Source organism: Scyliorhinus torazame, chromosome 13 (genome assembly GCF_047496885.1).
Source record: "Scyliorhinus torazame isolate Kashiwa2021f chromosome 13, sScyTor2.1, whole genome shotgun sequence".
In the NCBI taxonomy this organism is placed as follows: Eukaryota; Metazoa; Chordata; class Chondrichthyes; order Carcharhiniformes; family Scyliorhinidae; genus Scyliorhinus; species Scyliorhinus torazame.
The window spans coordinates 30,930,710-30,947,861 of NC_092719.1; the positions used below are offsets into that span (position 1 = coordinate 30,930,710).

The window sequence follows — 17,152 nt, forward strand, 5'->3', positions numbered from 1 at the left end:
TATTATACTGTGTCCCTGTTCTGCTAACAGACTGTGTCCCTCCCCCTGCCAAATTAGTTTAAACTCCTCCCAACAGTACTAGCAAACCCGCCTGCAAGGATGTTAATCCCACTCTGGTTCAGATGCAGACCGTCCCGCTTGTACAGGTCCCACCTTCCCCCAAAATGGTGCCAGTCATCCAGAAGTCTAAAACCCTCCCTCCTGCACCAACTCTTAAGCCACAACAATATATAGTTGTACCATATATAAATCCGGCCAGTTACGCAGCACCAGTTCAGGGATCCAGTTGGGACCCTCTGTGTGTTGTATATAACAGTTATTGTAAATAAGCTAAGTTGTTCGGAACTACTTGGTGGGGACTCCTTCACAGCCTTAAAAAGTATACCTTGCTCCGTGTTCGAAAACCAATTAGTGATGCAATTCCGCGCACCAGAGCAGGTGAACCTAGATGGACTTCTATTCCCCCTCAAAATAATTATTCTCCTCCTCTTCATTTAGTGGCAATTCAACAATAAAACCTTGCATTTCCATAGCGCTTATAATGTGGTAAAATGCTCTTCTTCTGCACTGCAGGGAATCGATGGATTAAAAGCAAAAATTGCTGGGCTAACTATAACTGTCAAAGGGAGATGGATTTGGGTCACAGATATACACAGTTTACAAAGCTTGCAGATAATGTGAAATAGTTAAATTACGTTGAATGTTGTGCTTGTTATACTTTGCTGTTGTCTGGCTTGAAGTCACGAAAGCAAATGGAATGCTTGCCTTCATTGGATGGGGCATCGAGTATAAAAACTGGCAAGTCATGCTACATTTGTATAGAACCTTGGTAAGGCCGCGCTTGGAATATTGCGCACAATTCAGGTCACCACACTACCAGAAGGATGTGGATGCTTTGGAGAGGGTGCAGAGAAGGTTTACCAGGATGTTGCCTGGTCTGGAGGGTATTAGCTATGCGGAGAGGCTGAATAGACTCGAACTGTTTTCATTAGAAAGACGGAGGTTGAGGGGTGACCTGATAGAGGTCTACAAGATTATGAGGGGCATGGACAGAGTGGATGGGCAGGCACTCTTTCCCAGGAGGGAGGGATCAGTCACCAGGGGGCATAGGTTTAAAGTCCATGGGGCAAAGTTTAGAGGAGATGTGTGAGGCCAGGTTTTTTACGTAGCGGGTGGTGAGTGCCTGGAACGCGTTGCCAGGGGAGGTTGTGGAAGCAAATACATGAATGGCGTTCAAAAGGCATCTTGACAAGCACATGGATAGGATGGGTATGGAGGGATACGGCACAGGGTAGTGCTGAGGGTTTTGGCAATGGTTGATATCATGACAGGTACAGGCTTGGAGGGCCGAAGGGCCTGTTCCTTTGCTGCATTGTTCTTTGTTCTTTGATAGCAAAACTCGTGTTGACAACAGAAAGAAATGAAAGGATGAGCTGCCCGTAAACCATCTAAATTACTCTGCCTGGCAGGCGTGCGGCAAGACGAGTGCCGTCTGCAAACCGAAAACACTCCTCGACACAATAATGCAGCCTGAGAAACGTGAAGAAGACACTGAACAGGTATCAGTATTAACTCTTTCTGGCAGACAAATCCAGAGGCACTGACTCTCACTGGGACACAGTTCCACACACACTGACTCTCACTGGGACACAGTTCCACACACACTGACTCTCACTGGGACACAGTTCCACACACACTGACTCTCACTGGGACACAGTTCCACACACACTGACTCTCACTGGGACACAGTTCCACACACACTGACTCTCACTGGGGCACATTTCCACACACACTGACTCTCAATGGGACACAGTTCCACACACACTGACTCTCACTGGGACACAGTTCCACACACACTGACTCTCACTGGGGTACAGTTCCACACACACTGACTGTCACTGGGGTACAGTTCCACACACACTGACTCTCACTGGGACACAGTTCCACACACACTGACTCTCACTGGGGTACAGTTCAACACACACTGACTCTCACTGGGGTACAGTTCCACACACACTGACTCTCACTGGGACACAGTTCCACAAACACTGACTCTCACTGGGACACAGTTCCACACACACTGACTCTCACTGGGACACAGTTCCACACACACTGACTCTCACTGGGGCACATTTCCACACACACTGACTCTCACTGGGACACAGTTCCACACACACTGACTCTCATTGGGAAACAGTTCCACACACACTGACTCTCACTGGGACACAGTTCCACACACACTGACTCTCACTGGGACACAGTGCCACACAAACTGACTCTCACTGGGACACAGTTCCACACACATTGACTCTCACTGGGACACAGTTCCACACACACTGACTCTCACTGGGACACAGTTCCACACACACTGACTCTCACTGGGACACAGTTCCACACACACTGACTCTCAATGGGACACAGTTCTACACACACTGACTCTCACTGGGACACAGTTCCACACACACTGACTCTCACTGGGACACAGTTCCACACACACTGACTCTCACTGGGACACAGTTCCACACACACAGACTCTCACTGGGACACAGTTCCACACACACTGACTCTCACTGGGACACAGTTCCACACACACTGACTCTCACTGGGACACAGTTCCACACACACTGACTCTCACTGGGACACAGTTCCACACACACTGACTCTCACTGGGGTACAGTTCCACACACACTGACTCCCACCGTGACACAGTTCCACACACACTGACTCTCACTGGGACACAGCCCCACACACACTGACTCTCACTGGGACACACACTGACTCTCACTGGGACACAGTTCCACACACACTGACTGTCACCGTGACACAGTTCCACACACACTGACTCTCACCGTGACACAGTTCCACACACACTGACTCTCACTGGGACACAGCCCCACACACACTGACTCTCACTGGGACACAGTTCGACACACACTGACTCTCACTGGGTCACAGTTCCACACACACTGACTCTCACTGGGACACAGTTCCACACACACTGACTCTCACTGGGACACAGTTCCACACACACTGACTCTCACTGGGACACAGTTCCACACACACTGACTCTCACTGGGACACAGTTCCACACACACCGACTCTCACTGGGATACAGTTCCACACACACTGACTCTCACTGGGACACAGTTCCACACACGCTGACTCTCACTGGGACACAGTTCCACACACACTGACTCTCACTGGGACACAGTTCCACACACACTGACTCTCACTGGGACACAGTTCCACACACACTGACTCTCAATGGGACACAGTTCCACACACACTGACTCTCACTGGGACACAGTTCCACACACACTGACTCTCACTGGGACACAGTTCCACACACACTGACTCTCACTGGGACACAGTTCCACACACATTGACTCTCACTGGGACACAGTTCCACACACACTGACTCTCACTGGGACACAGTTCCACACACACTGACTCTCACTGGGACACAGTTCCACACACACTGACTCTCACAGGGACACAGTTCCACACACACTGACTCTCACCGTGACACAGTTCCACACACACTGACTCTCACCGGGACACAGTCCCACACACACTGACTCTCACTGGAACACAGTTCCACACACACTGACTCTCACTGGGACACAGTTCCACACACACTGACTCTCACTGGGACACAGTCCCACACACACTGACTCTCACTGGGACACAGTGCCACACAAACTGACTCTCACTGGGACACAGTTCCACACACATTGACTCTCACTGGGACACAGTTCCACACACACTGACTCTCACTGGGACACAGTTCCACACACACTGACTCTCACTGGGACACAGTTCCACACACACTGACTCTCAATGGGACACAGTTCCACACACACTGACTCTCACTGGGACACAGTTCCACACACACTGACTCTCACTGGGACACAGTTCCACACACACTGACTCTCACTGGGACACAGTTCCACACACACTGACTCTCACGGGGACACAGTTCCACACACACTGACTCTCACTGGGACACAGTTCCACACACACTGAGTCTCACTGGGACACAGTTCCACACACACTGACTCTCACTGGGACACAGTCCCACACACACTGACTCTCACTGTGACACAGTTCCACACACACTGACTCTGACTGGGACACAGTTCCACACACACTGACTCTCACTGGGACACAGTTCCACACACACTGACTCTCACTGGGACACAGTTCCACACACACCGACTCTCACTGGGACACAGTTCCACACACACTGACTCTCACTGGGACACAGTTCCACACACGCTGACTCTCACTGGGACACAGTTCCACACACACTGACTCTCACTGGGACACAGTTCCACACACACTGACTCTCACTGGGACACAGTTCCACACACACTGACTCTCACTGGGACACTGTTCCGCACACACTGACTCTCACTGGGACACAGTTCCACACACACTGACTCTCACTGGGACACAGTTCCACACACATTGACTCTCACTGGGACACAGTTCCACACACACTGACTCTCACTGGGACACAGTTCCATACACACTGACTCTCACTGGGACACAGTTCCACACACACTGACTCTCACTGGGACACAGTTCCACACACACTGACTCTCACCGTGACACAGTTCCACACACACTGACTCTCACCGGAACACAGTCCCACACACACTGACTCTCACTGGAACACAGTTCCACTCACACTGACTCTCACTGGGACACAGTTCCACACACACTGACTCTCACTGGGACACAGTTCCACACACACTGACTCTCACTGGGACACAGTTCCACACACACTGACTCTCACTGGGACACAGTTCCACACACACTGACTCTCACTGGGACACAGTTCCACACACACTGACTCTCACTGGGACACAGTTCCACACACACTGACTCTCACTAGGACACAGGTCCACACACACTGACTCTCACTGGGACACAGTCCCACACACACTGACTCTCACTGGGACACAGCCCCACACACACTGACTCTCACTGGGACACAGTTCCACACACACTGACTCTCACTGGGGTACAGTTCCACACACACTGACTCTCACCGTGACACAGTTCCACACACACTGACACTCACTGGGACACAGCCCCACACACACTGACTCTCACTGGGACACACACTGACTCTCACTGGGACACAGTTCCACACACACTGACTGTCACCGTGACACAGTTCCACACACACTGACTCTCACCGTGACACAGTTCCACACACACTGACTCTCACTGGGACACAGCCCCACACACACTGACTCTCACTGGGACACAGTTCGACACACACTGACTCTCACTGGGTCACAGTTACACACACACTGACTCTCACTGGGACACAGTTCCACATACACTGACTCTCACTGGGACACAGTCCCATACACACTGACTCTCAATGGGACACAGTTCCACACACACTGACTCTCACTGGGACACAATTCCACACACACTGACTCTCACTGGGACACAGTTCCACACACACTGACTCTCACTGGGACACAGTTCCACACACACTGACTCTCACTGGGACACAGTTCCACACACACTGACTCTCACTGGGACACAGTTCCACACACACTGACTCTCACTGGGACACAGTTCCACACACACTGACTCTCACTGGGACACTGTTCCACACACACTGACTCTCACTGGGACACAGTTCCACACACACTGACTCTCACTGGGACACAGTTCCACACACATTGACTCTCACTGGGACACAGTTCCACACACACTGACTCTCACTGGGACACAGTTCCACACACACTGACTCTCACTGGGACACAGTTCCACACACACTGACTCTCACTGGGACACAGTTCCACACACACTGACTCTCACCGTGACACAGTTCCACACACACTGACTCTCACCGGAACACAGTCCCACACACACTGACTCTCACTGGAACACAGTTCCACTCACACTAACTCTCACTGGGACACAGTTCCACACACACTGACTCTCACTGGGACACAGTCCCACACACACTGACTCTCACTGGGACACAGTGCCACACAAACTGACTCTCACCTGGACACAGTTCCACACACACTGACTCTCACTGGGACACAGTTCCACACACACTGACTCTCACTGGGACACAGTTCCACACACACTGACTCTCACTGGGACACAGTTCCACACACACTGACTCTCAATGGGACACAGTTCCACACACACTGACTCTCACTGGGACACAGTTCCACACACACTGACTCTCACTGGGACACAGTTCCACACACACTGACTCTCACTGGGACACAGTTCCACACACACAGACTCTCACTGGGACACAGTTCCACACACACTGACTCTCACTGGGACACAGTTCCACACACACTGACTCTCACTGGGACACAGGTCCACACACACTGACTCTCACTGGGACACAGTCCCACACACACTGACTCTCACTGGGACACAGCCCCACACACACTGACTCTCACTGGGACACAGTTCCACACACACTGACTCTCACTGGGGTACAGTTCCACACACACTGATTCTCACCGTGACACAGTTGCACACACTCTGCCAGTCACTGGGACACAGCCCCACACACACTGACTCTCACTGGGACACACACTGACTCTCACTGGGACACAGTTCCACACACACTGACTGTCACCGTGATACAGTTCCACACACACTGACTCTCACCGTGACACAGTTCCACACACACTGACTCTCACTGGGACACAGCCCCACACACACTGACTCTCACTGGGACACAGTTCGACACACACTGACTCTCACTGGGTCACAGTTCCACACACACTGACTCTCACTGGGACACAGTTCCACACACACTGACTCTCACTGGGGCACATTTCCACACACACTGACTCTCAATGGGACACAGTTCCACACACACTGACTCTCACTGGGACACAGTTCCACACACACTGACTCTCACTGGGGTACAGTTCCACACACACTGACTCTCACTGGGGTACAGTTCCACACACACTGACTCTCACTGGGACACAGTTCCACACACACTGACTCTCACTGGGGTACAGTTCAACACACACTGACTCTCACTGGGGTACAGTTCCACACACACTGACTCTCACTGGGACACAGTTCCACAAACACTGACTCTCACTGGGACACAGTTCCACAGACACTGACTCTCACTGGGACACAGTTCCACACACACTGACTCTCACTGGGGCACATTTCCACACACACTGACTCTCACTGGGACACAGTTCCACACACACTGACTCTCATTGGGAAACAGTTCCACACACACTGACTCTCACTGGGACACAGTTCCACACACACTGACTCTCACTGGGACACAGTGCCACACAAACTGACTCTCACTGGGACACAGTTCCACACACATTGACTCTCACTGGGACACAGTTCCACACACACTGACTCTCACTGGGACACAGTTCCACACACACTGACTCTCACTGGGACACAGTTCCACACACACTGACTCTCAATGGGACACAGTTCTACACACACTGACTCTCACTGGGACACAGTTCCACACACACTGACTCTCACTGGGACACAGTTCCACACACACTGACTCTCACTGGGACACAGTTCCACACACACAGACTCTCAGTGGGACACAGTTCCACACACACTGACTCTCACTGGGACACAGTTCCACACACACTGACTCTCACTGGGACACAGTTCCACACACACTGACTCTCACTGGGACACAGTTCCACACACACTGACTCTCACTGGGGTACAGTTCCACACACACTGACTCTCACCGTGACACAGTTCCACACACACTGACTCTCACTGGGACACAGCCCCACACACACTGACTCTCACTGGGACACACACTGACTCTCACTGGGACACAGTTCCACACACACTGACTGTCACCGTGACACAGTTCCACACACACTGACTCTCACCGTGACACAGTTCCACACACACTGACTCTCACTGGGACACAGCCCCACACACACTGACTCTCACTGGGACACAGTTCGACACACACTGACTCTCACTGGGTCACAGTTCCACACACACTGACTCTCACTGGGACACAGTTCCACACACACTGACTCTCACTGGGACACAGTTCCACACACACTGACTCTCACTGGGACACAGTTCCACACACACTGACTCTCACTGGGGTACAGTTCCACACACACTGACTCTCACTGGGGTACAGTTCCACACACACTGACTCTCACTGGGACACAGTTCCACACACACTGACTCTCACTGGGGTACAGTTCAACACACACTGACTCTCACTGGGGTACAGTTCCACACACACTGACTCTCACTGGGACACAGTTCCACAAACACTGACTCTCACTGGGACACAGTTCCACACACACTGACTCTCACTGGGACACAGTTCCACACACACTGACTCTCACTGGGGCACATTTCCACACACACTGACTCTCACTGGGACACAGTTCCACACACACTGACTCTCATTGGGAAACAGTTCCACACACACTGACTCTCACTGGGACACAGTTCCACACACACTGACTCTCACTGGGACACAGTGCCACACAAACTGACTCTCACTGGGACACAGTTCCACACACATTGACTCTCACTGGGACACAGTTCCACACACACTGACTCTCACTGGGACACAGTTCCACACACACTGACTCTCACTGGGACACAGTTCCACACACACTGACTCTCAATGGGACACAGTTCTACACACACTGACTCTCACTGGGACACAGTTCCACACACACTGACTCTCACTGGGACACAGTTCCACACACACTGACTCTCACTGGGACACAGTTCCACACACACAGACTCTCACTGGGACACAGTTCCACACACACTGACTCACACTGGGACACAGTTCCACACACACTGACTCTCACTGGGACACAGTTCCACACACACTGACTCTCACTGGGACACAGTTCCACACACACTGACTCTCACTGGGGTACAGTTCCACACACACTGACTCTCACCGTGACACAGTTCCACACACACTGACTCTCACTGGGACACAGCCCCACACACACTGACTCTCACTGGGACACACACTGACTCTCACTGGGACACAGTTCCACACACACTGACTGTCACCGTGACACAGTTCCACACACACTGACTCTCACCGTGACACAGTTCCACACACACTGACTCTCACTGGGACACAGCCCCACACACACTGACTCTCACTGGGACACAGTTCGACACACACTGACTCTCACTGGGTCACAGTTCCACACACACTGACTCTCACTGGGACACAGTTCCACACACACTGACTCTCACTGGGACACAGTTCCACACACACTGACTCTCACTGGGACACAGTTCCACACACACTGACTCTCACTGGGACACAGTTCCACACACACCGACTCTCACTGGGATACAGTTCCACACACACTGACTCTCACTGGGACACAGTTCCACACACGCTGACTCTCACTGGGACACAGTTCCACACACACTGACTCTCACTGGGACACAGTTCCACACACACTGACTCTCACTGGGACACAGTTCCACACACACTGACTCTCACTGGGACACAGTTCCACACACACTGACTCTCACTGGGACACAGTTCCACACACACTGACTCTCACTGGGACACAGTTCCACACACACTGACTCTCACTGGGACACAGTTCCACACACATTGACTCTCACTGGGACACAGTTCCACACACACTGACTCTCACTGGGACACAGTTCCACACACACTGACTCTCACTGGGACACAGTTCCACACACACTGACTCTCACAGGGACACAGTTCCACACACAATGACTCTCACCGTGACACAGTTCCACACACACTGACTCTCACCGGGACACAGTCCCACACACACTGACTCTCACTGGAACACAGTTCCACACACACTGACTCTCACTCGGACACAGTTCCACACACACTGACTCTCACTGGGACACAGTCCCACACACACTGACTCTCACTGGGACACAGTTCCACAAACACTGACTCTCACTGGGACACAGTTCCACACACACTGACTCTCACTGGGACACAGTTCCACACACACTGACTCTCACTGGGGCACATTTCCACACACACTGACTCTCACTGGGACACAGTTCCACACACACTGACTCTCATTGGGAAACAGTTCTACACACACTGACTCTCACTGGGACACAGTTCCGCACACACTGACTCTCACTGGGACACAGTGCCACACAAACTGACTCTCACTGGGACACAGTTCCACACACATTGACTCTCACTGGGACACAGTTCCACACACACTGACTCTCACTGGGACACAGTTCCACACACACTGACTCTCACTGGGCCACAGTTCCACACACACTGACTCTCAATGGGACACAGTTCTACACACACTGACTCTCACTGGGACACAGTTCCACACACACTGACTCTCACTGGGACACAGTTCCACACACACTGACTCTCACTGGGACACAGTTCCACACACACAGACTCTCACTGGGACACAGTTCCACACACACTGACTCTCACTGGGACACAGTTCCACACACACTGACTCTCACTGGGACACAGTTCCACACACACTGACTCTCACTGGGACACAGTTCCACACACACTGACTCTCACTGGGGTACAGTTCCACACACACTGACTCTCACCGTGACACAGTTCCACACACACTGACTCTCACTGGGACACAGCCCCACACACACTGACTCTCACTGGGACACACACTGACTCTCACTGGGACACAGTTCCACACACACTGACTGTCACCGTGACACAGTTCCACACACACTGACTCTCACCGTGACACAGTTCCACACACACTGACTCTCACTGGGACACAGCCCCACACACACTGACTCTCACTGGGACACAGTTCGACACACACTGACTCTCACTGGGTCACAGTTCCACACACACTGACTCTCACTGGGACACAGTTCGACACACACTGACTCTCACTGGGTCACAGTTCCACACACACTGACTCTCACTGGGACACAGTTCCACACACACTGACTCTCACTGGGACACAGTTCCACACACACTGACTCTCACTGGGACACAGTTCCACACACACTGACTCTCACTGGGACACAGTTCCACACACACCGACTCTCACTGGGATACAGTTCCACACACACTGACTCTCACTGGGACACAGTTCCACACACGCTGACTCTCACTGGGACACAGTTCCACACACACTGACTCTCACTGGGACACAGTTCCACACACACTGACTCTCACTGGGACACAGTTCCACACACACTGACTCTCACTGGGACACAGTTCCACACACACTGACTCTCACTGGGACACAGTTCCACACACACTGACTCTCACTGGGACACAGTTCCACACACACTGACTCTCACTGGGACACAGTTCCACACACATTGACTCTCACTGGGACACAGTTCCACACACACTGACTCTCACTGGGACACAGTTCCACACACACTGACTCTCACTGGGACACAGTTCCACACACACTGACTCTCACAGGGACACAGTTCCACACACAATGACTCTCACCGTGACACAGTTCCACACACACTGACTCTCACCGGGACACAGTCCCACACACACTGACTCTCACTGGAACACAGTTCCACACACACTGACTCTCACTCGGACACAGTTCCACACACACTGACTCTCACTGGGACACAGTCCCACACACACTGACTCTCACTGGGACACAGTTCCACAAACACTGACTCTCACTGGGACACAGTTCCACACACACTGACTCTCACTGGGACACAGTTCCACACACACTGACTCTCACTGGGGCACATTTCCACACACACTGACTCTCACTGGGACACAGTTCCACACACACTGACTCTCATTGGGAAACAGTTCTACACACACTGACTCTCACTGGGACACAGTTCCGCACACACTGACTCTCACTGGGACACAGTGCCACACAAACTGACTCTCACTGGGACACAGTTCCACACACATTGACTCTCACTGGGACACAGTTCCACACACACTGACTCTCACTGGGACACAGTTTCACACACACTGACTCTCACTGGGCCACAGTTCCACACACACTGACTCTCAATGGGACACAGTTCTACACACACTGACTCTCACTGGGACACAGTTCCACACACACTGACTCTCACTGGGACACAGTTCCACACACACTGACTCTCACTGGGACACAGTTCCACACACACAGACTCTCACTGGGACACAGTTCCACACACACTGACTCTCACTGGGACACAGTTCCACACACACTGACTCTCACTGGGACACAGTTCCACACACACTGACTCTCACTGGGACACAGTTCCACACACACTGACTCTCACTGGGGTACAGTTCCACACACACTGACTCTCACCGTGACACAGTTCCACACACACTGACTCTCACTGGGACACAGCCCCACACACACTGACTCTCACTGGGACACACACTGACTCTCACTGGGACACAGTTCCACACACACTGACTGTCACCGTGACACAGTTCCACACACACTGACTCTCACCGTGACACAGTTCCACACACACTGACTCTCACTGGGACACAGCCCCACACACACTGACTCTCACTGGGACACAGTTCGACACACACTGACTCTCACTGGGTCACAGTTCCACACACACTGACTCTCACTGGGACACAGTTCCACACACACTGACTCTCACTGGGACACAGTTCCACACACACTGACTCTCACTGGGACACAGTTCCACACACACTGACTCTCACTGGGACACAGTTCCACACACACCGACTCTCACTGGGATACAGTTCCACACACACTGACTCTCACTGGGACACAGTTCCACACACGCTGACTCTCACTGGGACACAGTTCCACACACACTGACTCTCACTGGGACACAGTTCCACACACACTGACTCTCACTGGGACACAGTTCCACACACACTGACTCTCACTGGGACACAGTTCCACACACACTGACTCTCACTGGGACACAGTTCCACACACACTGACTCTCACTGGGACACAGTTCCACACACACTGACTCTCACTGGGACACAGTTCCACACACATTGACTCTCACTGGGACACAGTTCCACACACACTGACTCTCACTGGGACACAGTTCCACACACACTGACTCTCACTGGGACACAGTTCCACACACACTGACTCTCACAGGGACACAGTTCCACACACACTGACTCTCACCGTGACACAGTTCCACACACACTGACTCTCACCGGGACACAGTCCCACACACACTGACTCTCACTGGAACACAGTTCCACACACACTGACTCTCACTCGGACACAGTTCCACACACACTGACTCTCACTGGGACACAGTCCCACACACACTGACTCTCACTGGGACACAGTGCCACACAAACTGACTCTCACTGGGACACAGTTCCACACACATTGACTCTCACTGGGACACAGTTCCACACACACTGACTCTCACTGGGACACAGTTCCACACACACTGACTCTCACTGGGACACAGTTCCACACACACTGACTCTCAATGGGACACAGTTCCACACACACTGACTCTCACTGGGACACAGTTCCACACACACTGACTCTCAGTGGGACACAGTTCCACACACACTGACTCTCACTGGGACACAGTTCCACACACACTGACTCTCACGGGGACACAGTTCCACACACACTGACTCTCACTGGGACACAGTTCCACACACACTGAGTCTCACTGGGACACAGTTCCACACACACTGACTCTCACTGGGACACAGTCCCACACACACTGACTCTCACTGTGACACAGTTCCACACGCACTGACTCTGACTGGGACACAGTTCCACACACACTGACTCTCACTGGGACACAGTTCCACACACACTGACTCTCACTGGGACACAGTTCCACACACACCGACTCTCACTGGGACACAGTTCCACACACACTGACTCTCACTGGGACACAGTTCCACACTCGCTGACTCTCACTGGGACACAGTTCCACACACACTGACTCTCACTGGGACACAGTTCCACACACACTGACTCTCACTGGGACACAGTTCCACACACACTGACTCTCACTGGGACACTGTTCCGCACACACTGACTCTCACTGGGACACAGTTCCACACACACTGACTCTCACTGGGACACAGTTCCACACACATTGACTCTCACTGGGACACAGTTCCACACACACTGACTCTCACTGGGACACAGTTCCACACACACTGACTCTCACTGGGACACAGTTCCACACACACTGACTCTCACTGGGACACAGTTCCACACACACTGACTCTCACCGTGACACAGTTCCACACACACTGACTCTCACCGGAACACAGTCCCACACAGACTGACTCTCACTGGAACACAGTTCCACTCACACTGACTCTCACTGGGACACAGTTCCACACACACTGACTCTCACTGGGACACAGTTCCACACACACTGACTCTCACTGGGACACAGTTCCACACACACTGACTCTCACTGGGACACAGTTCCACACACACTGACTCTCACTGGGACACAGTTCCACACACACTGACTCTCACTGGGACACAGTTCCACACACACTGACTCTCACTAGGACACAGGTCCACACACACTGACTCTCACTGGGACACAGTCCCACACACACTGACTCTCACTGGGACACAGCCCCACACACACTGACTCTCACTGGGACACAGTTCCACACACACTGACTCTCACTGGGGTACAGTTCCACACACACTGACTCTCACCGTGACACAGTTCCACACACTGACACTCACTGGGACACAGCCCCACACACACTGACTCTCACTGGGACACACACTGACTCTCACTGGGACACAGTTCCACACACACTGACTGTCACCGTGACACAGTTCCACACACACTGACTCTCACCGTGACACAGTTCCACACACACTGACTCTCACTGGGACACAGCCCCACACACACTGACTCTCACTGGGACACAGTTCGACACACACTGACTCTCACTGGGTCACAGTTACACACACACTGACTCTCACTGGGACACAGTTCCAAATACACTGACTCTCACTGGGACACAGTCCCATACACACTGACTCTCAATGGGACACAGTTCCACACACACTGACTCTCACTGGGACACAGTTCCACACACACTGACTCTCACTGGGACACAGTTCCACACACACTGACTCTCACTGGGACACAGTTCCACACACACTGACTCTCACTGGGACACAGTTCCACACACACTGACTCTCACTGGGACACAGTTCCACACACACTGACTCTCACTGGGACACAGTTCCACACACACTGACTCTCACTGGGACACTGTTCCACACACACTGACTCTCACTGGGACACAGTTCCACACACACTGACTCTCACTGGGACACAGTTCCACACACATTGACTCTCACTGGGACACAGTTCCACACACACTGACTCTCACTGGGACACAGTTCCACACACACTGACTCTCACTGGGACACAGTTCCACACACACTGACTCTCACTGGGACACAGTTCCACACACACTGACTCTCACCGTGACACAGTTCCACACACACTGACTCTCACCGGAACACAGTCCCACACACACAGACTCTCACTGGAACACAGTTCCACTCACACTGACTCTCACTGGGACACAGTTCCACACACACTGACTCTCACTGGGACACAGTCCCACACACACTGACTCTCACTGGGACACAGCCCCACACACACTGACTCTCACTGGGACACAGTTCCACACACACTGACTCTCACTGGGGTACAGTTCCACACACACTGATTCTCACCGTGACACAGTTGCACACACACTGCCACTCACTGGGACACAGCCCCACACACACTGACTCTCACTGGGACACACACTGACTCTCACTGGGACACAGTTCCACACACACTGACTGTCACCGTGATACAGTTCCACACACACTGACTCTCACCGTGACACAGTTCCACACACACTGACTCTCACTGGGACACAGCCCCACACACACTGACTCTCACTGGGACACAGTTCGACACACACTGACTCTCACTGGGTCACAGTTCCACACACACTGACTCTCGCTGGGACACAGTTCCACACACACTGACTCTCACTGGGACACAGTTCCACACACACTGACTCTCACTGGGACACAGTTCCACACACACTGACTCTCACTGGGACACTGTTCCACACACACTGACTCTCACTGGGACACAGTTCCACACACACTGACTCTCACTGGGACACAGTTCCACACACATTGACTCTCACTGGGACACAGTTCCACACACACTGACTCTCACTGGGACACAGTTCCACACACACTGACTCTCACTGGGACACAGTTCCACACACACTGACTCTCACTGGGACACAGTTCCACACACACTGACTCTCACCGTGACACAGTTCCACACACACTGACTCTCACCGGAACACAGTCCCACACACACTGACTCTCACTGGAACACAGTTCCACTCACACTGACTCTCACTGGGACACAGTTCCACACACACTGACTCTCACTGGGACACAGTCCCACACACACTGACTCTCACTGGGACACAGTGCCACACAAACTGACTCTCACCTGGACACAGTTCCACACACACTGACTCTCACTGGGACACAGTTCCACACACACTGACTCTCACTGGGACACAGTTCCACACACACTGACTCTCACTGGGACACAGTTCCACACACACTGACTCTCAATGGGACACAGTTCCACACACACTGACTCTCACTGGGACACAGTTCCACACACACTGACTCTCACTGGGACACAGTTCCACACACACTGACTCTCACTGGGACACAGTTCCACACACACAGACTCTCACTGGGACACAGTTCCACACACACTGACTCTCACTGGGACACAGTTCCACACACACTGACTCTCACTGGGACACAGGTCCACACACACTGACTCTCACTGGGACACAGTCCCACACACACTGACTCTCACTGGGACACAGCCCCACACACACTGACTCTCACTGGGACACAGTTCCACACACACTGACTCTCACTGGGGTACAGTTCCACACACACTGATTCTCACCGTGACACAGTTCCACACACACTGCCACTCACTGGGACACAGCCCCACACACACTGACTCTCACTGGGACACACACTGACTCTCACTGGGACACAGTTCCACACACACTGACTGTCACCGTGATACAGTTCCACACACACTGACT

General features: G+C 52.6%; 2 protein-coding genes across 2 annotated transcripts in view; one reads left to right on the plus strand and one right to left on the minus strand.

The window, feature by feature from the left end:
- The window catches only part of drd4-rs (dopamine receptor D4 related sequence), a 133,801-nt gene that overhangs the window by 87,228 nt on the left and 29,421 nt on the right, over window positions 1-17,152 (minus strand). The window lies entirely within an intron of this gene.
- LOC140387920 (uncharacterized) overlaps window positions 1-17,152 on the plus strand; it is a 119,842-nt gene that overhangs the window by 1,719 nt on the left and 100,971 nt on the right. Inside the window, exon 2 of the mRNA XM_072471233.1 lies at window positions 1,394-1,559. Coding sequence (XP_072327334.1) covers window positions 1,524-1,559 — 36 coding nt within the window. The 5' untranslated portion in view covers window positions 1,394-1,523. The remainder of the gene's footprint in view (window positions 1-1,393; window positions 1,560-17,152) is intronic.